At 34.5% G+C, this 27994-nt stretch overlaps 1 protein-coding gene across 3 annotated transcripts; it reads right to left on the reverse strand.

Moving 5' to 3' along the window:
- LOC117337566 (centrosomal protein of 72 kDa-like) lies at nucleotides 1-27948 on the reverse strand. 3 transcript variants are annotated; one of them, XM_033898603.1, is made up of 15 exons: nucleotides 27849-27948; nucleotides 25607-25734; nucleotides 24997-25034; nucleotides 24524-24678; nucleotides 23620-23781; nucleotides 22657-22782; nucleotides 21610-21653; nucleotides 19753-19862; nucleotides 19379-19467; nucleotides 18984-19147; nucleotides 18051-18252; nucleotides 17466-17665; nucleotides 7355-7487; nucleotides 5469-5583; nucleotides 1-3922 (listed from the first exon to the last, which is right to left on the reverse strand). In XM_033898603.1, exons 1-15 carry the CDS (start codon nucleotides 27919-27921, stop codon nucleotides 3742-3744), a joined length of 1920 nt encoding a protein of 639 aa, XP_033754494.1. In that variant the 5' UTR covers nucleotides 27922-27948; the 3' UTR covers nucleotides 1-3741. The 3 variants fall into 3 exon arrangements, with proteins under 3 accessions (XP_033754494.1, XP_033754495.1, XP_033754493.1); XM_033898604.1 differs by having other exon boundaries at nucleotides 17517-17665; nucleotides 18984-19150; XM_033898602.1 differs by having other exon boundaries at nucleotides 18984-19150.
- Between the last annotated feature and the right edge of the window lie 46 nt (nucleotides 27949-27994).

The following is a 27994-nucleotide window of genomic DNA, read 5'->3' on the forward strand; positions in this document are numbered from 1 at the left end:
AAATATACAATATACTTTATTGCATTGCATTGTTGTTTACCATTACATGACATGTGCATCACACCACAGAAACTTGGCGCAGATGACCAACCCCAAAGCCTGTATGTACACTTAAAATACACACATTCAGAACAAGGTTGGATATTTGTGACAAGTCCTTGTGCATCACACAGCACCAAAACACACACATGGATACATCTGACAGGGTTAACAGTGACAAAACACCTAAAACTCTCCCTGGGCCCTGTCACAGTCTTCTACTGGAGCCGAGAAAACAAACATAGTTAACTGATACAAGATGGAGTCAACATACACGAAGACAACATTCTCTCTCTCTCGAAAGTAATCTAATACATCATAACAATGAAATATCACAAATCTGTGCTAACCTTTTCAACTCATCCGAGTTTTTTTTAGTATTGTCCAGTATTGAACAGATATAAACATGGACTTACTGGGTATATATTTTCATTTATAGATGTATATACTTAGATATATATATTATACATATAGATGTACAATGTATATAGTATTACTTTAGATATACAATATCAAACATATACATTTTCATCTTGTAACTGGCATCTGCATTGCCTGAATACACCCGCTACATATATTTTTGCTCTATTCAGCAGTGACAAAAAAACAGTTGTATTTTAGAATCTTAGCATGTGCGTCATTTCGAAAGACCTACTTCCATGAAAGAGAACATTTAAAAGGTAAACAAAGGGGGCTAATACTGGTGATTAAGTTTGGATGGAGAAAGACTGTAATAATAAGGATTCTACATATACACACGTATCGGAGAAAGGCCTAATTGATAAGGATTCTACATAAACGCATTTCTGATGAGGTTCCCTCATAATTTTTTACATCCTGAAATAGGTAACATATGTGTCCCCCAGTCAGTGTAATGGTAAACAACTTATATATATCACAGATAGTACACATGTATGGATACAAACTCTTTACATACACAATGTTAGACAATCATACTTGACTTTGCCTCATTTGATGTTTTCCATTCCACTGTTATTACTCACATTTAGTAATAAAGAGTTACAGAGAAAATTGTATTATAATACTAATTCCTTATTAAGCGAAATAAAATCATCTATGTAAGCATCATGTTAACCAACAATTCGCTATCAAACAGGACTACTTTTGTTTTAATAGTTTGAAAAATTGCTAAATTTAGTCAAAGATTAAAACATGTCAAAAGTTGAAGAAAAAAGCAAATCTGATCTGACTGTAGAGCATTGATGTGTGGAAACAAATATTAAAATCCAATCACAATTAATGAGTGCATGATGAACACTGTAAAAATTCTTAACCATCCCCTTAGCAGCCAAAAATGTAAAATCCTGAAGATGTCAAAATTTAAGAAAATCTGAAGTGGCAAAGTTTCACCAAATTCAATGAAGAAAATTAATTAATTCTGCCGTTTTTTGAAAACAAACAATAAATGAATTTTAAATAACATTCAAGTGCAATTCATGCCACTTGGAAACAAACACTATGTTAATTCAAGTCAACATCACTGGATTTAAAACAAGATAATCATGCAGATTTCAAACTTGACAAACAACTCAAATACCATAATAGACATACCATATTAGACATAAGTTTTTTAAGCAAGTTTATATAAGGAGTCCAATAGAATAAAAAAAAACACTTCTTTCTTTAAAAAGTATTCAAATCTCTCCTTTAAGTGTTATTTTTATGATTAATACATAGATAACATACTTAACATGATACTGCTGGAGGTTGACTCATGTTTAATCAGAAAAAAATAAAAAGAACACGAAATTCATTTATTGACAATTTATATCAAAATAGAATCTACTGAAAATTCTTTAACTGATTAATACTGGACAGAAACTGTCTCTGTGTTTGTACACATAGTAACATATATAAACCTGTACCTTATCAAACATCAGAGATGTGTGTATAGAGACAACAATCCTATCACCATTCCCACTACCTCGACATGTACCCAGAAATACTGTACAGCATTTTGTCAGTAAAGAACTCATTTCTTCATTTTGCAGTATTAGGGTAGATGTGTGAATTCCACATTCCAGTGCATTTAATATTACACCAAACAACATCTAAAAGGTCAAAATGATAATTATTATTAAAAAAAAAAAGAAGAAAAAAAAAGTTGCACAAGAAAAAAACTATATTTTCAATAACATGTTACAGCTACGAGGAGATAAATAGCAGAGTTTATAACAGATATTACAATATCATCACAATAAATGTAAATCAGATAGTTTTTGTATACTTCTGTTTTCAAACTTGATTCATGAGCTGCTCCTATATAAATTTGAAACAATGATTAAGAAAATTAATTTTGAATTTGCATATGCAAAAATAACAGATTGATTGATGTCAATTGATACAAATGCAGCCTATATGATATCTGTGAATAATGATGTTGTACAAAAACTACCTGATTCTTTTCAGATTCGAAGAATTTGATCATATTTGGACCCAATCAAATACCACAATGTCTTATTTAATGATAAATACAATATGGACGGATAAGATATCTCTCCTGTAACAAACTACATATGGCAACCAATTACATATCTATATCATCAAAGGTGAAGGTATAGTCAACCTAGTTACCCAGAATGATAGCTACATTTCTCTGAGGAAATTATGCTTTATGGATAATTTGATTGTGTAATCAAAAACATTTTACCAAGTCTAACTCTAGATTTTGTAAGATTGAACACAGGGCATTACTTAATCAGTTCTCTCCTTTTAAGTACACAAGTTAGTTATCAAAGTAAACTTCCCAGAAAAACCAATAAAGCCAAACTTCAGAACCTTCAACAAGATTCAAATTTACCCTTTTGCCGTCTTCTTTCCTGATCTATTTTGGACGGAAACTGAAATAAATTAACAGTGTTAGCCATGCTCTGTATAGTCTGTGTATACATAATCCTTACATATCTGTTACCATGGAAGAAAGACACAGCTTTGAAATCATTCCTTACAGTCTTAATCCCAACTTATTTTCAAACTCAAACTGGCTCATTATCCATGCGTCCTTTCCTAGTTCAAACACTAAAACAAGCATTAGATGCTCAGACAGGCAAGATAACAAATACTGACATACATATTAAATGCTGGATGGTATACGGCACAGATAATATCACATGATCAGATCAAAAATATATAAATATACATATTTGGTAAATATATATCACCTGATCAGATGAAAATAAAGACACATTTGGAGGATTTCATTTCAATCACATTCCTGGATTTCACATGAAATAATAAATATACAATTTTACTTCTGAGATTTTTTTCTGAGATTCAGGAAATATTTGGATGCCTGATGATCACCGGTTATATATACAATATCATTGTCATAGGTTTTGTTAGTGGTAATGAATATTGTACATGCACCAATTATACAATACCTAAAAGGAATTCATATCAGTAATAATTTATGAATGAATAAGATATCAATCTTCAGATTGTATGGTAACTGAACTCAAACTGATCTAAATGATAATATTACAGGCCATGAAGCCCATCGGCAATTATTCTCGGACTCAACACTCTTATGACTACTTAAGAGGAAAAATTATTTTAAAACTTTTGTTGAAAGGTTATTTGAAGAAGTTCATTCCCAACTATAGAAATATCTTTGCTGATAAGATGTCACTGTGTCAGTAACATTCGTGTTGAGGGTTGAACAGATGGTCAAAAATCGTGATGTTAGGAGTCATACATGGTAGCAGAGGCCTGGCTATGGTCTCGGCCCCTGTTGGGCGGTGCGTATCCAGAGCTCTTCTTGAGCTGGTTGTAGCTCCAGTTGAGCTGCTCCACCTCCCCATGGTGACGTCGCTTGGTCTCGTTCAGGTCCTTCAGCAGGTGGTCGTTTGTCTGGACTAGGGATCTATTACAGACATCATGTACATATAAGTAATTACAGTCAAATGTATATCGCCAGCTCAATAATGATTTATAACAATTTGATGCCAAGATTGTCAAAAATGAAATAATTTTAAGCTCGACATAACACATTAAAGTATAGTGGTAGGATGTAGGACTACGTGACCAAAGGTTCGCTTGTTTGAGTCCCGGTATGGGCACTGTATTATATCTTTAAGCAGCTGCATGATATTTTACTGTGTTGAGTTCTGGTCGATTCAGCTGTAAATGAGTATGTGGTAGGGCAGTGCAAGTAATGTTGTGTGTAAACTGTTAGTGCCGGAATAGCAGCTCTGTCTGTATGCTCCACAGGGAGGTTGTTAAAGGTCCGATAACCGCGGATGATAATTTGTAAATCACTTTGAGATGCCTACGTTGCTGTGATATAGCAATATATAAAACTCCAAATTATTTTATCATTATTTTTGTTATCAAAAACAAGAAAACAAAAAGTTAGCATTGTAAGACAGTGTTACAAAATATGGCATACCATTCTCTAGATTTTAACCAAGTCATGCTTTAAACTGTCTGCCCTGCAGGTAGGGCATAAGAATTGTACCTGCTGCCCCCATTGCATGATCGTAGGAGGCGACTAAACTTGGGATCTTATCTTTTCTCTTCTTTCTGAACAACTTTCTTCTTCCTAATGTCTCACTTGACAATGCCTCACTTTTGGCCTTTAGTTGAGCATTCGCCCCTGTGAGGAAGGCTTTGGCCGAGACATACCAGAGTCTTTAAAAATGGTAGTTGTTACTCCTGCTTAGCGCTCAGCATATTTGGAGTTGGACGACTGGTTCGCCTGTTGTCAGTATAATGTGACCGGGTGGGGTGACCTGCATGGTGTCTTCGGCAGTATGCTTCAGTGAGATAGCACTATGAATTGGCAAAAGTTCCGGCCTATCACAAGGAGACTTAACACGAACATACCGCAGCCTCCCAAAACACACATATGCACTCACCACACGCATGCCTGTCGCACGCACGGGAGGCTGACCTTAAATGACCTTAGCTGTTAATAGGACGTTAAAAAAAAACAACCAAAGCAAATAAACCAAACTTTTAACTGTAAAATTATACTGCTTGTGTCCAATGTGTCTGGTGTTACATAAACAATCTACTGACTTTGAATACATAATAAATTTGAAACAAGCATACTGAGTATGGCAGGACAAACATGTCTCTTCTAGAACCTGTAATTATTCACAAGGCCATAAATCAGTCAAAAGGTGAATTGAACTTTTATTTGTCCCCTCCCTTTCCCCAACACGCACACATCCAGTAGGGGTAATTAGGGGACTGCGTATGCATCTCTATCAAGTGCTCTTCAAGGAACATAATACTGTAGGTACTAAAACTCACTGGCTTCCTGACTGTTACAACAGTGATGAAGATATATAAACCCTGACAAGAGTAAAGTCGTTAATACCTGGACCAGAATACTAGAACATAGGTAGATTTATGTATCAATTAGTCCTGTATCATAGTAAATGTCCTTATATGGCGTTACATACTTGTGACTCTCTTGTAACATGGCGGCAAGCTCCTGCATCTGTGAGTACTGCTTGAGTCGGATCTGCAGCATTTCCACCTCATTTCGCAGGATGTCGTTCTGTCGCTTGATCTCCTCTGTAATAGTAGGAACATCATCATCACAAATGCTATATTGTCTATTGCTGAAATTAAGCTAAGCACACAAGTAAGTTACACCTTTTTTTCAGTGAAATACGTGTGATGGAGAAATAAAAAGTTTGCATACTGATACATTATGCAGACAAACCAATATTTGTTTTCACTCTCCTGTACTGGGCACTAAGTCCATACATGAGGATTCACAAAGGTGGGAATGCTGGCAGAGAACATGGAGGATCACATGCAGTCACGCATGTATGGTCATAGGAAATACATGGGTGATTATACAGATGATACACATGGATGATCATACGGAGGTCATACATGGGTGATCATATGGAAGGTACATGTATATACATGGATGATCACACAGACAATATACATTGATGGTCATAGATCATACACGGATGATTATAAAGAGGACATACATTGATGATCATGCGGAGGTCATACATGAATGGTCATAGGACATACATGGATGATTATAGAGAGGACATACATGGATGATCAATGGAGGTCATACTTAGTTGATCATCAAGAACATGCATAAATGATCATATGGAGGTCATACATGGATGGTCATAGGACATACATGGCTGATTATAAAGAAAATATACATCGATGATCATACAGAGGTCATACATGGATGGTCATAGGACATACACGGATGATTATAAAGACAAGAGGCCCAGGGGCCTTAACGGCCATCTGACTCTAAATTAAAACCCTTATATTATTGTAGTATGCATTCTCTGTAGCAAGTATATAGTGGCACTGTTGGCCATGGTGGCCATCTTGGATTTCTGAACAACCCAATAAATAACAACACTTGGTGTGGACCATCTCAGGATCATTTCTGGTAAGTTAGAGCTGAATCCCACCGGTGGAATTTGAGAAAAAGTTTGAAATAGGTGTTGTTCAGGAAAACCATGATTGCGCAATCATGTTACAAAATGGCCGCCATTGCTGCCATGTCAAAGTTTTTACGAGGCCAAAAAAATAACAACACTTTGTTGGCCCTGCTTCCTTAACATCTTCACCAATTTCCAGCTCAATGGCACCAATGAACCTGGAGAAGAAGTTTAAAATGTGTTTTTCAAGATGGTGGTTATGGTGGCCATCTTGGATTTCGGACCGACCCGAAAAATAACGAAAAATAACAACACTTGGTCGGGATCATATCAGGATCATTTCAGGCAAGTTTCAGCTCAATAGCACTGGTGAAACTTGAGAAGAAGTTTTAAATGTGTTTTTCAAGATGACGGCTATGGCGGCCATCTTGGATTTCAGACCGACCCGAAAAATAACAACACTTTGTCGGGATCATCTCAGGATCATTTCTGGCAAGTTTCAGCCCAACAGCAGTGGTGGAACTTGAGAAGAAGTTTAAAATGTGTTTTCAAAATGGCGGCTATGGCGGCCATCTTGGATTTCGGACCAACCCGAAAAATAACAACACTTGGTCAGGACCATCTCAGGATCATTTCTGGCAAGTTTCATGTGAATCCCACTGGTTGAACTTGAGAAGAAGATTGAAATGTGAAAAGTTTACGGACGGCGCACGGCGGAAGGCGCACGGCGGACGACGACGGACGAAGCACGATGGCTATAGGTCATCCTGACCCTTTGGGTCAGATGACCTAAAAATATACATCGATGATCATACAGAGGTCATACATGAATGGTCATAGGACATACACGGATGATCTCACAGAGGATATACACAGATGATCACACGGAGGATGATAGACGATACATAAGGACTCACCAAGGTGTGACAAGTTGACAGAGGACATGGATGTTGCTGCTGTTGAGTGGTGTCCATTCTGCTGCTCCTGTAGTTTCATTTGTAGTTTACGGTTTTCCCTAACTGTATTCTGTAGCTCATCTTTCAGGGCATCCTACAAGGCAATGTACTGGTTTTATCATTCCATTCCACATGACATTGTACATTTTTAATCTTTACATTCATCGATTTTCATATCCATCACTCTGCCAAGTTTTCAATTTTACCAGAACAATGCAAAATATTGCTGAAATGGATTGCAGGCTTTTATTTACAATTCATAAAATACATTTTAACAAGTTTTTCACAACAAGGGATAAATTTTAGTCTGTTTCATATTAAAAAAAAAAAATAAAGAAAAAAATATTTACAATACAAAACTGCATGCAACAAGCTAGATTAGCACAAAGAGCTGAGATAGTGCAGATGTCTGTTTTTACATAAAGTGCTGCATGCTAGTGTATACACAGGTTCAATAATGTAGGTGATTCAATAACTTTATCAAAGTGAATCTCAAATAATATCACATTAAATATGATTTTTATGAGATGTTTTCAGGAGAGAGTCTGGGGTTGCTTATCACATACTTAACAAAAGCATGTAAAAATGTAAATTTTGAGGTACATAGACAGATAAATCAGTTTTAAGATAGTGGTGGATAATTGTATTGTTCTTTGTGACAGCACTATAATAGGTGATATAACATATTACATGTCAGAAATGGAAATCATGTGATTGTGTGATAACACTGCATGAGCCTGTGACAGGGTTCCCCTACTGTATCCAACATTATCAATGATTTAGTCAGACTGTATCCAACATTATCAATGATTTAGTCAGACTGTATCCAACATTATCAATGATTTAGTCAAACTGTATCCAACATTATCAATGATTTAGTCAGACTGTATCCAACAGTGTCAATGATTTAGTCAGACTGTATCCAACGTTAACATTACCAATGATTTAGTCAGACTGTATCCAACATTACCAATGATTTAGTCAGACTGTATCCAACATTATCAATGATTTAGTCAGACTGTATCCAATATTACCAATGATTTAGTCAGACTGTATCCAACATTGTCAATGATTTAGTCAGACTGTATCCAACATTATCAATGATTTAGTCAGACTGTATCTAACATTATCAATGATTTAGTCAAACTGTATCCAACTTTATCAATGATTTAGTCAGACTGTATCCAACATTATCAATGATTTATTCAGACTGTACCAAACATTATCAATGATTTAGTCAGACTGTATCCAACTTTATCAATGATTTAGTCAGACTGCATGTATCCAACATTATCAATGATTTATTCAGACTGTACCAAACATTATCGATGATTTAGTCAGACTGTATCCAACTTTATCAATGATTTAGTCAGACTGCATGTATCCAACATTATCAATGATTTAGTCAGACTGTATCCAACATTACCAATGATTTAGTCAGACTGTTTCCAACATTATCAATGATTTAGTCAGACTGTTTCCAACATTGTCAATGATTTAGTCAGACTGTATCCAACATTATCAATGATTTAGTCAGACTGTATCTAACATTATCAATGATTTAGTCAAACTGTATCCAACTTTATCAATGATTTAGTCAGACTGTATCCAACATTATCAATGATTTATTCAGACTGTACCAAACATTATCAATGATTTAGTCAGACTGTATCCAACTTTATCAATGATTTAGTCAGACTGCATGTATCCAACATTATCAATGATTTATTCAGACTGTACCAAACATTATCGATGATTTAGTCAGACTGTATCCAACTTTATCAATGATTTAGTCAGACTGCATGTATCCAACATTATCAATGATTTAGTCAGACTGTATCCAACATTACCAATGATTTAGTCAGACTGTTTCCAACATTATCAATGATTTAGTCAGACTGTTTCCAACATTATCAATGATTTAGTCAGACTGTATCCAACATTATCAATGATTTAGTCAGACTGTATCCAACATTGTCAATGATTTAGTCAGACTGTATCCAACATTATCAATGATTTAGTCAGACTGTATCCAACATTATCAATGATTTAGTCAGACTGTATCCAACATTACCAATGATTTAGTCAGACTGTATCAACATTGTCAATGATTTAGTCAGACTGTATCCAACATTATCAATGATTTAGTCAGACTGTATCCAACATTATCAATGATTTAGTCAGACTGTATCCAACATTATCAATGATTTAGTCAGACTGTATCCAACATTACCAATGATTTAGTCGGACTGTATTCAACATTATCAATGATTTAGTCAGACTGTATCCAACATTACCAATGATTTAGTCAGACTGTATCCAACATTATCGATGATTTAGTCAGACTGCATCCAACATTGTCAATGATTTAGTCAGACTGTATCCAACATTATCAATGATTTAGTCAGACTGTATCCAACATTATCAATGATTTAGTCAGACTGTATCCAACACTGTCAATGATTTAGTCAGACTGTACCCAACATTATCAATGATTTAGTCAGACTGTATCCAACATTACCAATGATTTAGTCAGACTGTATCCAACATTACCAATGATTTAGTCAGACTGTATCCAACATTATCAATGATTTAGTAAGACTGTATCAAACATTATCGATGATTTAGTCAGACTGTATCCAACATTATCAATGATTTAGTCAGACTGTATCCAACTTTATCAATGATTTAGTCAGACTGTACCAAACATTATCAATGATTTAGTCAGACTGTATCCAACATTACCAATGATTTAGTCAGACTGTATCCAACATTATCAATGATTTAGTCAGACTGTATCCAACATTATCAATGATTTAGTCAGACTGTATCCAACATTGTCAATGATTTAGTCAGACTGTATCCAACATTATCAATGATTTAGTCAGACTGTATCCAACATTATCAATGATTTAGTCGGACTGTACCCAACATTGTCAATGATTTAGTCAAACTGTATCCAACATTACCAATGATTTAGTCAGACTGTACCCAACATTGTCAATGATTTAGTCAGACTGTATCCAACATTATCAATGATTTAGTCAGACTGTATCCAACATTATCAATGATTTAGTCGGACTGTACCCAACATTGTCAATGATTTAGTCAGACTGTATCCAACATTATCAATGATTTAGTCAGACTGTATCCAACATTATCGATGATTTAGTCAGACTGTATCCAACATTATCAATGATTTAGTCAGACTGTATCCAACTTTATCAATGATTTAGTCAGACTGTATCCAACACTGTCAATGATTTAGTCAGACTGTATCCAACAGTGTCAATGATTTAGTCAGACTGTATCCAACATTATCGATGATTTAGTCAGACTGTATCCAACATTATCAATGATTTAGTCAGACTGTATCCAACTTTATCAATGATTTAGTCAGACTGTATCCAACATTATCGATGATTTAGTCAGACTGTATCCAACATTGTCAATGATTTAGTCAGACTGTATCCAACATTATCGATGATTTAGTCAGACTGTACCCAACATTATCATTGATTTAGTCAGACTGTATCCAACATTATCAATGATTTAGTCAGACTGTATCCAACATTATCGATGATTTAGTCAGACTGTATCCAACATTATCGATGATTTAGTCAGACTGTATCCAACATTATCAATGATTTAGTCAGACTGTATCCAACTTTATCAATGATTTAGTCAGACTGTACCAAACATTATCAATGATTTAGTCAGACTGTATCCAACATTACCAATGATTTAGTCAGACTGTATCCAACATTATCAATGATTTAGTCAGACTGTATCCAACATTGTCAATGATTTAGTCAGACTGTACCCAACATTGTCAATGATTTAGTCAGACTGTATCCAACATTATCAATGATTTAGTCAGACTGTATCCAACATTATCAATGATTTAGTCAGACTGTATCCAACATTATCAATGATTTAGTCAGACTGTATCCAACATTATCAATGATTTAGTCAGACTGTATCCAACATTATCAATGATTTAGTCAGACTGTATCCAACATTATCAATGATTTAGTCAGACTGTATCCAACATTGTCCATGATTTAGTCAGACTGTATCCAACATTATCAATGATTTAGTCAGACTGTATCCAACATTATCAATGATTTAGTCAGACTGTATCCAACAGTGTCAATGATTTAGTTAGACTGTATCCAACTTTATCAATGATTTAGTCAGACTGTATCAACATTATCAATGATTTAGTCAGACTGTATCCAACATTATCAATGATTTAGTCAGACTGTATCCAACATTATCGATGATTTAGTCAGACTGTATCCAACATTATCAATGATTTAGTCAGACTGTATCCAACATTATCAATGATTTAGTCAGACTGTATCCAACATTGTCAATGATTTAGTCAGACTGTATCCAACATTGTCAATGATTTAGTCAGACTGTACCCAACATTATCAATGATTTAGTCAGACTGTATCCAACATTATCAATGATTTAGTCAGACTGTACCCAACATTACCAATGATTTAGTCAGACTGTATCCAACATTACCAATGATTTAGTCAGACTGTATCCAACATTATCAATGATTTAGTCAGACTGTATCCAATATTACCAATGATTTAGTCAGACTGTATCCAACATTGTCAATGATTTAGTCAGACTGTATCCAACATTATCAATGATTTAGTCAGACTGTATCTAACATTATCAATGATTTAGTCAAACTGTATCCAACTTTATCAATGATTTAGTCAGACTGTATCCAACATTATCAATGATTTATTCAGACTGTACCAAACATTATCAATGATTTAGTCAGACTGTATCCAACTTTATCAATGATTTAGTCAGACTGCATGTATCCAACATTATCAATGATTTATTCAGACTGTACCAAACATTATCGATGATTTAGTCAGACTGTATCCAACTTTATCAATGATTTAGTCAGACTGCATGTATCCAACATTATCAATGATTTAGTCAGACTGTATCCAACATTACCAATGATTTAGTCAGACTGTTTCCAACATTATCAATGATTTAGTCAGACTGTTTCCAACATTGTCAATGATTTAGTCAGACTGTATCCAACATTATCAATGATTTAGTCAGACTGTATCTAACATTATCAATGATTTAGTCAAACTGTATCCAACTTTATCAATGATTTAGTCAGACTGTATCCAACATTATCAATGATTTATTCAGACTGTACCAAACATTATCAATGATTTAGTCAGACTGTATCCAACTTTATCAATGATTTAGTCAGACTGCATGTATCCAACATTATCAATGATTTATTCAGACTGTACCAAACATTATCGATGATTTAGTCAGACTGTATCCAACTTTATCAATGATTTAGTCAGACTGCATGTATCCAACATTATCAATGATTTAGTCAGACTGTATCCAACATTACCAATGATTTAGTCAGACTGTTTCCAACATTATCAATGATTTAGTCAGACTGTTTCCAACATTATCAATGATTTAGTCAGACTGTATCCAACATTATCAATGATTTAGTCAGACTGTATCCAACATTGTCAATGATTTAGTCAGACTGTATCCAACATTATCAATGATTTAGTCAGACTGTATCCAACATTATCAATGATTTAGTCAGACTGTATCCAACATTACCAATGATTTAGTCAGACTGTATCAACATTGTCAATGATTTAGTCAGACTGTATCCAACATTATCAATGATTTAGTCAGACTGTATCCAACATTATCAATGATTTAGTCAGACTGTATCCAACATTATCAATGATTTAGTCAGACTGTATCCAACATTACCAATGATTTAGTCAGACTGTATTCAACATTATCAATGATTTAGTCAGACTGTATCCAACATTACCAATGATTTAGTCAGACTGTATCCAACATTATCGATGATTTAGTCAGACTGCATCCAACATTGTCAATGATTTAGTCAGACTGTATCCAACATTATCAATGATTTAGTCAGACTGTATCCAACATTATCAATGATTTAGTCAGACTGTATCCAACACTGTCAATGATTTAGTCAGACTGTACCCAACATTATCAATGATTTAGTCAGACTGTATCCAACATTACCAATGATTTAGTCAGACTGTATCCAACATTACCAATGATTTAGTCAGACTGTATCCAACATTATCAATGATTTAGTAAGACTGTATCAAACATTATCGATGATTTAGTCAGACTGTATCCAACATTATCAATGATTTAGTCAGACTGTATCCAACTTTATCAATGATTTAGTCAGACTGTACCCAACATTATCAATGATTTAGTCAGACTGTATCCAACATTACCAATGATTTAGTCAGACTGTATCCAACATTATCAATGATTTAGTCAGACTGTATCCAACATTATCAATGATTTAGTCAGACTGTATCCAACATTGTCAATGATTTAGTCAGACTGTATCCAACATTATCAATGATTTAGTCAGACTGTATCCAACATTATCAATGATTTAGTCAGACTGTATCCAACATTATCAATGATTTAGTCAGACTGTATCCAACATTATCAATGATTTAGTAAGGACTGTACCCAACATTGTCAATGATTTAGTCAGACTGTATCCAACATTACCAATGATTTAGTCAGACTGTATCCAACATTATCAATGATTTAGTCAGACTGTATCCAACATTATCAATGATTTAGTCAGACTGTATCCAACATTATCAATGATTTAGTCACGACTGTATCCAACATTGTCAATGATTTAGTCAGACTGTATCCAACATTATCAATGATTTAGTCAGACTGTATCCAACATTATCAATGATTTAGTCAGACTGTATCCAACATTATCAATGATTTAGTCAGACTGTATCCAACATTATCAATGATTTAGTCAGACTGTATCCAACATTATCAATGATTTAGTCAGACTGTATCCAACATTATCGATGATTTAGTCAGACTGTATCCCAACATTAGTCAATTGATTTAGTCAGACTGTATCCAACATTATCAATGATTTAGTCAGACTGTATCCAACATTATCAATGATTTAGTCAGACTGTATCCAACATTATCGATGATTTAGTCAGACTGTATCCAACATTATCAATGATTTAGTCAGACTGTATCCAACATTATCAATGATTTAGTCAGACTGTATCCAACATTATCAATGATTAGTCAGACTGTATCCAACATTATCAATGATTTAGTCAGACTGTATCCAACATTATCAATGATTTAGTCAGACTGTATCCAACATGTCAATGATTTAGTCAGACTGTATCCAACATTATCAATGATTTAGTCAGACTGTATCCAACATTATCAATGATTTAGTCAGACTGTATCCAACATTATCAATGATTTAGTCAGACTGTATCCAACATTATCAATGATTTAGTCAGACTGTATCCAACATTATCAATGATTTAGTCAGACTGTATCCAACATTATCAATGATTTAGTCAGACTGTATCCAACATTATCAATGATTTAGTCAGACTGTATCCACATTATCAATGATTTAGTCAGACTGTATCCAACATTGTCCATGATTTAGTCAGACTGTATCCAACATTATCAATGATTTAGTCAGACTGTATCCAACATTATCAATGATTTAGTCAGACTGTATCCAACAGTGTCAATGATTTAGTTAGACTGTATCCAACTTTATCAATGATTTAGTCAGACTGTATCAACATTATCAATGATTTAGTCAGACTGTATCCAACATTATCAATGATTTAGTCAGACTGTATCCAACATTATCGATGATTTAGTCAGACTGTATCCAACATTATCAATGATTTAGTCAGACTGTATCCAACATTATCAATGATTTAGTCAGACTGTATCCAACATTATCAATGATTTAGTCAGACTGTATCCAACATTATCAATGATTTAGTCAGACTGTATCCAACATTATCAATGATTTAGTCAGACTGTATCCAACATTATCAATGATTTAGTCAGACTGTACCCAACATTATCAATGATTTAGTCAGACTGTATCCAACATTATCAATGATTTAGTCAGACTGTATCCAACATTACCAATGATTTAGTCAGACTGTATCCAACATTATCAATGATTTAGTCAGACTGTACCCAACATTACCAATGATTTAGTCAGACTGTACCCAACATTGTCAATGATTTAGTCAGACTGTATCCAACATTACCAATGATTTAGTCAGACTGTATCCAACATTATCAATGATTTAGTCGGACTGTACCCAACATTATCAATGATTTAGTCGGACTGTACCCAACATTGTCAATGATTTAGTCAGACTGTATCCAACATTGTCAATGATTTAGTCAGACTGTATCCAACATTGTCAATGATTTAGTCAGACTGTATCCAACATTGTCAATGATTTAGTCAGACTGTACCCAACATTGTCAATGATTTAGTCAGACTGTATCCAACATTGTCAATGATTTAGTCAGACTGTATCCAACATTGTCAATGATTTAGTCAGACTGTATCCAACATTGTCAATGATTTAGTAAGACTGTATCCAACATTGTCAATGATTTAGTCAGACTGTATCCAACATTGTCGATGATTTATTTAGATCGTTCAATATAAAGAACTTGAAATCTTAAAGAAAATGTCATTTCAATTATGAGCACTGTACACTAATTATGTACTTAAAAAAGAATGTTTTTTGTGTAGATCTCTCTGTCAAGGAATCTTATATCCATCTACAACTACCCAGCACTGATGTCTCAGATTTTGATAGAAGACAGAATTTTTGTACAGTTTATTTCAATGAAATATTCTACTTTCCAGAGAAAAAACACTAATGATCAAATTATTATAATAACCGAGCGAGGCATTGAGTCGGAAGTTAGACCCATTACGATTGTACTACCATGCTTACTAAACACAGTATCAAAGTCTGATCAAAGCCTTCTGTATTGCGTTAAAAATCTATCAGACAACTGTTTTTCTTGAAACCCATTACTCCCTGCTGTTATACACAATACAATATTGTTTTCCCCTGATATACGATCAAAATATTTAATTTTACCAACCATTATATACATTGTTAAATGTTTAAAGAGCTAGGTCAGACTTTGATGTTATGTGTTGGCTCCTTTGTAGAGTTTGTAGTATCTAGCTACTCTGTAGATGAAACAATACTTCCCAATAGAACTATGTCTACAGCAGTACATTACACATTAGGATGTATAAATAAATGTTACATTATGTTCATACACACCTGTCTACATACAACTCATACATAGTCATTATGGTATGAACTAAAAATCACCAAGTTTGTTGAATAGCTTACTAAGATTTATGAAATAGAATATAGTTTCTTCATCTGAAAGATTGAGCAAATGCTATAGCATGCAGAGATTACAAACAATTAAAGTGACTTTCTCGACAGATTTCCTCTGTGGAATACATGGAGAAATGATTGTGTGCAGTAGAAGGAAGCCTGTACTATACTGGTCATGTTGATCAAAAACATAATAGTCCAATTAATAATATTTTATATCAGTCCTAGTTAATAAATTATGGTTTCTCTTTAGGTAAAAAGATTGAATTCCAATAAATCCATCAGTTTAGAACATCTTTTTGGATATATTAAAGCTTGAAATATTCACATAACTGATATAAATGTTATTCATTTCAAGCAATTTCATGTAGGTTATTAAGTGGACTCAGGTTTTGAAGACGACCAGGCACCAACATCTTGAAAAAAATTAACTAAGAGCTATTAAGTTTAATGCACATTTGATTTTCTTTTATCTATTTTTTGTTGTTTTAAGCATAAATCAATTCAATTAAAGTTGAAATATACCTTTCTATTTTACTAATTTCAATATAATTTTGTAGCTTTCCAAAAATTTTCAATGACTGCAGGATAAATTATTTTAATCGTGTTTTAAACTTACAGGTGAGATTGATAAAAACATTGTGTACACTTACTACTAATGTAAAACATGACAAAATGTTCTGATTGTCTTTTATAAACTCTCAAATAATTCAAATAAACTATCTGTAGAAAGACCAGTGTTAAGTTTTTTTCAAGATATCGGGATCAGACTAGACAGTGAGACAACATACATTGTCTTTGTAAGCTTGATGCAAAGAAGTTTTAAGTTGACTCTCATTCACCGTGCTGTCAGCCAGGGTATTGCGGGTGAGTTCTTCTCTCTTTCTTAACTTGAAGTTTTCTTCTCGCAGGTGTGCTACATCACCTTCCACCTTACTTAAATCATCCCCATAATTTCTTGCAAAGTTGTCTATAAGTTCATAGGCAAGGCCTTAAAATACAAAACAGTGTTATAGTCTACATTACCTCTATTGATTATCATGATATGGATAAACATTTGACTTAGTTTCAAATGTTATCTTCAATTCAAACTTTTTTTATTGTTCCTTTACAAATTAATTTTGTGGCTCAAAAAGAAAACTTTTGAGATAAAAACAAATCTGTTAATACAACACATTTTCCATTAATACAACAAATTTTCCATTAATATAATACATTTTCCATTAATACAATATGTTTTCCATTAATACAAAACAAAACATTTTCCATTAATACAAAACATTTGAATACAATTTTTTTCTATTATTTATCCAGCTGATCATTCTTCGTCATTCCATGTAGTTCTGCTTCACCATTAAGAGATCTCCAAAACTCACCTCTAAATTTGATGTTTTTGTGTAGTGACTTTGAACCGTTCCAATATCTATCGACAATGTCTAACAGTTTAGAAAGCAATTCTTTTGATCTGGAGTTCTCTCCCTTCATAATTCCATTAGAGACTTGTTGTTCATTTGACCTGAGGTCATCTGCTGACCTATCGGCCCTCCTCATCCCTAAATCCTCCATAGAATCATGAAGCTGAAAAAACGTTTATTTGTCAACTAACAATCTCTCAATAACAACATACCAGATAATATCATTTCATTAATTACCAATGTCAAAGTGAATTAAAATTAATAAGATATTGTGGATATTCAAACTGGACCCTGCTCGTTTATGCGGACAAACTGGTTTGTCAGTTTTTAAATGTAATATTTCAAACATATATCTTTATGGACCTGCAGATGTTAATACAGGCCTTGGAAGTCTTTGTAAAGGCTCGTCTGAAAATGATATAAAATCACCAGGTCCATCCTTATTTTATAAATGAACAACATCGGTGCAACTAGTCCAACCATTTGGACCACAAAAACGAAAACAGCCCTGGAGTGTACTTATCATACATAGATGGAGTTACTGTTACACATGAATTCCATACTGCAAGTTTAACACCATATGATAGAAACTGTAATATATATATGTATTAAATATTAATATCACAAAACTCACGAATAAAAACAAACAACTTATCTTCTAGGATACAGCTAACTGATCAGAAATTCTATCAAACTCAATCATAGTAGAAAGCTGTATCAAGTGTGTCTGATGAATTGATTTTTAAAAGTTGTCTACTGATTTAACATTTCACATGAGACTGAAGGAATTCTGAGGTCTATTATCCAGTCATGTGCTAATGAATATATCCACATCCTCAGTCCTCAAGTATCAGCAGTGATCATTAATTACTAGTTCTTGCTTGTTGTATTTACCTCCTTCCTGGAAGACGGCTGACTATTTGACCTCTGATGACCTTGTGTCGACTCCTCCTCACCAAACGACCTTCGTCTTTCTGTAGGCACCCGTGGAGGCCCTGGGTAAGGATCTCGCTCTGTCATGATCTGCGAAGTACTTCCATTTCCAGCTCTTGTTTGTTCTCCTACAGATAAAATTTGATGTCCTTATTTTCAAATTTTGAGTAACTTTCAAACTCATTCCTAAATCTCTTTGTGGATGACATTCATACTACACATGGTACATATGTTGAAAATTATCAAATAAATTTCTAAAGAATAAAACCAAAAACTTTATGAATGTATCATAAAACTGATAAATGGAATTAGATGAAATACTAATCGTGTTACATTGACAGAAAGCACAGCTATACCTTGATTTGGGTTTGCTGTAAAGTAACCATGACTTTTGAATTTACTATAGGCATCTACTTCATCCTGGTACTGCAGATTTTCATCCCTCCTGGTAAACAAAATCACATCATATACCAAAAGTGCATTTAGATCATTTGTCCTCAGTGAACACACAGGCAAAATCCTAAATTTTCTTCCTCTTTGTTTGTAAAATTATAAAAAGTTACAATAATCAGTTCAATTTCAAAAGATGTGTACTGGCTACTTTTGATTATACGAACAGAAGTTTCAGTACTTTAAAATTTCTATAAAAAGGATTCACACCGAGTTAGATTTCACCTTAATGGAACCTATAGGGATATTTCCATAATTAAGCATTACACTGTTAACTCACCTTAGGTGTCTATCTTCTGTACCAGTCACTGTCACAGCAGGAATGTTGGGGTATTTCATCCTATAGGCCTCCTCCATACTGCCTGGGCGCGGTTTGGGGGCAGGTGCCTCCTGTAAACAAACTCACAAGTCTTAATATGATTTGGTGCCTGGTTGGGCTCTTGGCCTGCCCGACTTCAAGCTGTTTATCACTGGACATAATATGGTTCTATGGATAAGCTAACCAGACTTGTTTCATTTTGCTATTGAAAAACTAATCAGAGGTAAGAAGCTGAGTGTGTAGGCCCTATCTATACTATGGGTAGCTGGTAGTCTATAAACGGTGACTGGTATCTAATAGCTGGTAGTCTATAGACGGTGACGGGTATCTAATAGTTGTTAGTCTATAGACGGTGACTGGTATCTAATAGCTGGTAGTCTATAGACGGTGACTGGTATCTAATAGCTGGTAGTCTATAGACGGTGACTGGTATCTAATAGCTGGTAGTCTATAGACGGTGACTGGTATCTAATAGCTGGTAGTCTATAGACGGTGACTGGTATCTAATAGCTGGTAGTCTATAGACGGTGACTGGTATCTAATAGCTGGTAGTCTATAGACGGTGACTGGTATCTAATAGCTGGTAGTCTATAGACGGTGACTGGTATCTAAAAGCTGGTAGCCGATGGTTAGTGGCTTGCTGCTGGTAGCTGGTAGCCGGTAGCTGGTATCCAGTAGCTGGTATCTGGTAGCTGGTATCTGGTAGCATTTGGCTTGTGGCCAGATGTTAGATAGCAGGTGTATAGTCAGTAGTGGAAGTATATATATATAGAGGTAAAATACTACACCAGACGTGGTTACCCTATCAACTTTCTGCTTGAAAAACTCTCAAAAGGAAACAGTAAAAGTCGGACCTCCTTAAACCACACAACTGTCCGCAAAAGAACCAACAGAGAATACCATTATGGTACTCACAAACAACCATACAACCATGACCTACACCCCCCCCCCCCCCCCCCCCCCCCCCCCCCCATCAGAAGGTTCATAAGCCTATTCTGGCCTGTTCTCCAGATTGTCATTCCTGATGTCGACCCCCCCAACTGCCAATTTTTGCAATCAGAAACTGCAAAAAACTTGCCAACTTTTTAAGCAGAGCCCATTTCTGCATTGACCACCGATCGCGAGAGCCATAACGGCAATACCTCAACCCAGTTACAGACTACACACAACCTAACTGCAAAATCTGTAACTGGATGACCAAATCTAAGGTCTTTCCAATCACCTACACAAGCCAGCGATACCGTGCTTGCCTCAGAGGACACTGTATCACTCGGAATGTAATATACCTCATTACCTGTCATGCATGCAACAAGCAATATGTTGGCAAATCCAAACACCAAATGCAAATCTGAATTAAAGAAGGCATCCAAGACATCGATAAACATAGAGACACACCAGTTGCAAACCACTTCAACCTACCAAACTATGTCGGGATCAATACCTTCGGGTAATACTGAGATACTCAGCACACACTGGACCCTGTCGGGATCAATACCTTTGGGTAATACTGAGATACACCAACTACACACACTGGACCCTGTCGGGATCATTGTCCTCGGGTAATACTGAGATACTCCAACTACACACACTGGACCCTGTCGGGATCAATACCTTTGGGTAATACTGAGATACACCAACTACACACACTGGACCCTGTCGGGATCAATACCTTCAGGTAATACCGAGATACTCAGCACACACTGGACTTACTGACTTAACATGATGTTATGTAATAATCTGATTCTCTCTATATATATATGTTAAAAATGTCTGCATCCAATTATTTGAAACAAACTAAAATACCATTTTCTTACTAACCTCTCTATTGTCTTCCATTGGTCCACCATCCAAGCTTTTCAAAACTGAAATCAAAAGGAATGTCCACAAATCAATTCCTGATGAAGTTTTAAGCATATGATCCCAGGTTCAAACCTCAGATAACAAAGGAAATATGTCTGTTAACAAATGTTTTGTCTAGATATGATACATTTGCATGTAAATCACACTCTTACATTTCACACTTACACAAATCACTTTCATGAATTGAACTGCTGTTTACACAAGTATGATTCAGTACAAATATATTTCAATGTTAAATTCTTTCTAGCGTATAATCTTGTATTACAAGTTCATGCATGTATTCAAATATGAACAACAGTTTCTATATTTTTGCGGTAGAATAATGTACACACATTCTTTGATGAGTGGTTGGATAGAGTGTAGTAGTTTAAATAGTTCATTATACCAATATATACACTGTTTTCACCAGGTTAAGATCTGCTGTACACTTCCATCTAGGGCACCAGCATGATTGTCCAATTAGTTTATAAATTTGTTTCATACATTTATGTTGTAAAAATATTAAAGTTAACTGTGTTAATCAAAACTCTACAAATGTCTTAATTACCATCTTAGATATGAGATATGGTGATGTGTTATGTTTGACATTACCGTGGGTGAGCAAAGCAACATGTACATTTAGTCATATTACCATTACTATTACCAAGTATATGCATTAATTTTTTTCCATTCATCTTTCTTAATGAAAAGCAAGCATCTTATATTTTTCAGGTGAATGAGCCTAAATTTAATTGGTTTGTAATATATACATGTATATATGTACCTGGTATGAATCTTCTACCTGAAAAGTACAAAAACTATGACAAGTTGACTTAAACACAGATAAGATATACTAAATACGATATAGGTGTGCCAATGAGGGACAAGATTGGTTACTCTCCAATGAATAATTTAAAACTTCATTTCACAACTTAGGATTCTAATTGTCAAAAACAAGCAAAACCGAACAAAAAACCTTGGGAACAATTCTAAAAGTTTCTCCAAGGTTTAAACTTTTAGTATTACCTTCCAGAGAGTAGTCCTCCGCTGTGGGTTCCTGGGCAGCTGAACCTGTTACACCCCGCGGTCTACTGAGATCACCACCTGTTCTTGCTATCAGGTCCAGCACAGCTACATCATCATCATCTAGGGCTGTTATAGAACAGAGAGAAAAAGTTACAATTTACAGGTTAAAACCCAGAACTCAATAAAGGCACCGATCACTTGTATCTTAATTAATGTACCTGTAACCAATGTCATATTTGTCACAATGGCAAACCTATGCCACAAACAAGTGCCATGACATGAAAGAAGGGTTCTATCTAGATAGTTGTAGTAATTACAGAGTTATGTTTAATTCATCAGAATATATATACAGATGTATGCAGTGATTTTTTTGATTTTTTTTTGGGGGGGGGGGGTTGTTACATTTATGACAAAATATAGGCCCCTTATCCAAGTGAGATTTTGTTGTATTTCATGTTAATAATTTCCCAATCAAAAATTGTTTATCGTTTGGATGAAGAAATGTTGATCAGTATTTATTTTTAGCAGATGTACTTATGCTACAAGTTTTGATTTACTGATGCTAAATTAAGCATAAAAAAGTCAGTTGATAATATTTTCCCAATTAGCAAAAAATACCAATGTATATTGCGAAAGGAAAACCTATTGGTCCCTGTAAAATAAGGGTAAGAAAATCACAGGTATCAATAAACAAGGGGTAATAACTCTTTGAAAAAATAGCCTAATTGCATTGCCTCTCATGAAATCACGACTAAATGTCACTGAATTGCAAAAAAACTAGTTGAAAACTGGGAGAAGGGATTTCCGAGTGAAAAAAAAAGAAGAGTTTTCAACAGATAAATGTCATACCACTGATCTTGTCTAAATAATGCACACTTCAATATCATATTACCTACACAAAATAAATTATCTTGAATATTTAGGTATACAATTCTCTTAATATATCTATAGTGTATAGCTTACCAGTCATCCCCTTGCCCATGCCTCGTACCATCTCTGCCCGGGGGTGGGGCTGTTTTGGTGGAGGCTCCCCATTGCTGGGCTGGACAGATATTTCCACAGCTTGACTTGAGCTGAAGTGGACAAGGGCTGCATTTCTTTCTCTGTCCCTAACTCCACGGTCATCTGTACAGAACAAAACAGGATATGTACATCTATATACAGAGAATCTCAAATAGTTTTCAACACATCTTTTCTATGAAGTGAAATAATAGTAAATTTGATAATACACTATCTGAAAAGGACTGCATTCATATCCAGTATAATGTTTTGTTGATGAATGTGGTCAAAGAATCTTGGGACATTATATCAATGATTTTGTACAGCAAATGATTCATGACCGTCATCACATTTTTAAGCCACAAAATAACAATACTGTTCCTTGTAATTGGGACATTGCAATGAATTGGTGATATGAAATAGTGATATAATATTATATAACAATACAATACGTATTAGACATGTTAAATATAAGACATTTTTGTTTTTGTGTCCTTACATTTTATAACCGGTTCAGAAATGAAGCCTAGATGGTTTGATTCTGATCAACCAAATAATAATGATACATATACTTCTCCGTATAATGACAATATTTTGTTGTTGGTGCTGCCATTTTTACAATTTTCCTCATTATACTTACAGCACATTAAAATGAATATGACAATTGTAAGAAATGTAATTAAATTTGCAAAGGAGGTTCCCATCATTATGACTAATTTAAGTGAATAAATTTTAATAACAACCAGTATTTTATAAGCGACAATTCCGGCAGTTGTGATATATGAAAGACTATCCACATCATTATATTCTTACCAACCTGAAAATTTCATACAACTCCTCAAATAAACTTTACATACATCTTACTGACCTAGTTTCTGCAGGTTTGGGAGCATGTGTATTAAGTATAGTCGGTAGTCAGGTTCAGTGCGGGTGACAGGGTTCAGTCGAAGGTCCAGCTCCTTGAGACAAGTGTTGAACCTAAGGCGCTTCAGCTCCTCCATAGTTTCTATCCCATTGTAGTAGCTGGTGACATGTGTCAAGGATTCAAGACTAAGATCTTATAACGATACTGTTATATTACAACCAAAATTTGGGAGAAAATTAAGAAAATTGAAATGAGATGTTGTTAGCAATGTTCGCAATGTCTGATAGACGATCATCATCATCATCATCATCATCCTAACAATTCTTAAAATGAGCAATGAAGTGAGTTTCCAAGTTTTATACCATTTATCTATTTATGTGATACCATACATTTTTCTAAACTCAATTACTATTTTTAAAAACATGATAAAGGGTTGAACATTATGTTAGTTTCTAATGTACATGATGCAAGGATACAGATTTAACTTCTCCAACAACTTCAGATGTTCCATTCCCTGTAAGATATACAAATCAGGCAAATTATTACATAGAAAAATATGTAATTTTTTACAGAATGCAAAACGAGGAAATCTATAAGTATACCTGATTGATAACTTAAGCAGGGCATCCAGAAGACCCTTGAGGGTATGTTTTTGACTTCCCAAATTGAGATCTGACTCTTGGGTTTGAAGGGACTTGTCTATTTGACATATGTTTTAACCCTTCAAATTTCTCAGAAATAGTTATTTGACTTCTGAAATTGCTAAAAGTCAAGAGTCAACTGGATGCCCTGTTAAGACATATGCTATGTCCTTAATATTTTAAGATGAATACATATACATTTCCAGATTGTAACAATATTGTAATATTTGTGATCAAATGTTATCAATTTCAAATAAATGAAAGTTTACACAAGATTATTAAGATTATACATTTTTTATCATTTATTCATGATTTTATAATAAACATTTCCAGACAAAGCTAATTGTGAAATAAATTCTCCTTGTCTTACCAAATTAATGCATCTATAATATACATATATGTTAATGTATAAAATACAAAGATGTAATGGACGTTAAATGCATACCTGTAAGCATGTTAAGGCATTCCTGGACAGGTCAAGACTTTTGAGACGAGAAAACTTTCGAACTGAACTTCCGAGGCTGACAACTTTTTCATGGTAGGTTCCTGGTAGTGACAGGGCCTTCACATCCTCTGTAACAGACGTATTGTTGTATATCTTGTGTATTACAGCCCCAACACCAATAATATATATACTAATCCTTATCTTTCTGGATAGTTTTGTGGTTTTTGTTTTCTTACATTTAACATAAAACATCAGAATTGAAATTGAATAATGTTAATAGTACTGTAGGAAACTAAACATGCATGCATATATGCACTACTGTTATATTACATTGTACATGCATGTATATCATGTAAATGTAAGTATTTGGTTTGGATCATATGAAAGCCACACTAAGTGCATCTACATAGTAACCAGGGCTCTGCAGAATTTTCTTCACCTCCTTTTTTTCTGTGGCCTTAATAATATACATATGATCTAACATAGCTGAACACTTACCTTTTTAGTGACCTCATTACAAATGCAACACATTTCCCATTGTTTTATTTACTCTTTTATTTTAATGAAGTTTTACAATGCCTCATCGTGAATGTATTTAATTATCTCAGAGACTTGTATATCAGGTATATACGTCTCTGATTATCTGTAAGCACCATTAGTGTCAAAATATTGACCTCATACATGTATGAACCCTCGTTCAGTGAAACAGGGGAGATAATTCTAATCTACACATCCTAATGTTAACCCCAATACTATATCTAGCTATAGCCCGAGTTTTCTCTGGCCCTGTCACCATGTCTGGTGTAGGGCCAGAGCGCACTACTATATGAAAACGTGGAATTATCCGACACCGTTTGGTGTCGCTAAGAATTTGATGCAAAACAATAAAATCGGGTGTGACATAACACCTACCTTACATATATGGATAAATGAGATATTTATGTACCCCAAAACACCCATTTAGTCTCATATAGGTGTTTTATTCCGTCCGTATAGACCCTCGCTTTACGCTAGTCAAAATTTCATACTTGACTCGACGCCATATTGCTAACTATGTAGGTCGCGGTCCGCCTAATTACCCTAATCTGTGCGCGATGGAGCGAAAAGAAAAAAAAATACAACATTTATTTTTATATATTTTACCGCTTATAATTTATAAATAATGATTTTTTTAATGGAATATAACATCTTTTGGGAAATAATCAACTTAGTTTTCATAATTTAAACTTTGTAAGAAGAAAAACACAATAAATCATATGTGGTCTTTTCGGTCCATTGCGTTCCGATTTGGGTGGTTAGTCGTACTGTCACTTACAAAATGGCGGGTCAACAGTATGAAATTTTGACTAGCGTAAAGCGAGGGCCTGTACAGACGGAATAAAACACCTATATGAGACTAAATGGGTGTTTTGGGGTACATAAATATCTCATTTATCCATATATGTAAGGTAGGTGTTATGTCACACCCGATTTTATTGTTTTTGCATCAAATTCTTAGCGACACCAAACGGTGTCGGATAATTCCACGTTTTCATATAGTAGTGCGCTCTGGCCCTACACCAGACATGGTGACAGGGCCAGAGAAAACTCGGGCTAATCTAGCTAGTACAATACATTTGTTTTATGCCGTCTTTTTTGCGCACAATGATATATTATGTGAATTATTTATATATATATAATACATTATAACATGACCTGTGCATTGTTAGTATTTTATTTGCATTGAATTGGCCTACATGTACATGTATACCACATCACATGTAAGCTGTGTGATAAATCTATACAAATGCAAACTGGAATAAGAAATTCAGGACCACTGAATGTTGACATACAAGAACACTCGATGATATGGTTATTGGTAATATAGTATGTGAGATAAGGCCATCATATAGGTGATTTATGATGTGTAAGTCAATAACATCGATCCACGCGCTAAACATGTTTCAACATGCAAATTCTGCAAATTGTTAATGTTAATGGTAGTGGTTCCAACATTGAGCGCATGCAAATAATAGTAAGTGCTACAACATCGTCATTCTAACTGTCGATTGAATGCAAACATTGAAAAAATAAAGAAATTTGTCATACTATGATCCATCATCGAATTGTGCACTTCTTGCAAAGTGTTCTGCAAGCACTCGTTCAAAAACTATTTCAAAGATGATCAGTCCCTGAAGCTTTAGTCAACGTGACAAGTTACTCGTGAGATAAATACACAAATGAAGTTTAATTTCTACATTACCCAAATTGTCATGTTGCAGATTCACTCGACTACGGATGATTTCTTCTGTCAAAGTGAGTGCTTCGTTAGCCATGTTTGTTTTCAAAACACCCGGACAGAAATGTACTAAACACGAGCAGGTTCCATGCTGTTGTATACGAACGAGG

The sequence above is a fragment of the Pecten maximus genome, chromosome 11, assembly GCF_902652985.1.
Source record: "Pecten maximus chromosome 11, xPecMax1.1, whole genome shotgun sequence".
NCBI classification, from domain to species: Eukaryota; Metazoa; Mollusca; class Bivalvia; order Pectinida; family Pectinidae; genus Pecten; species Pecten maximus.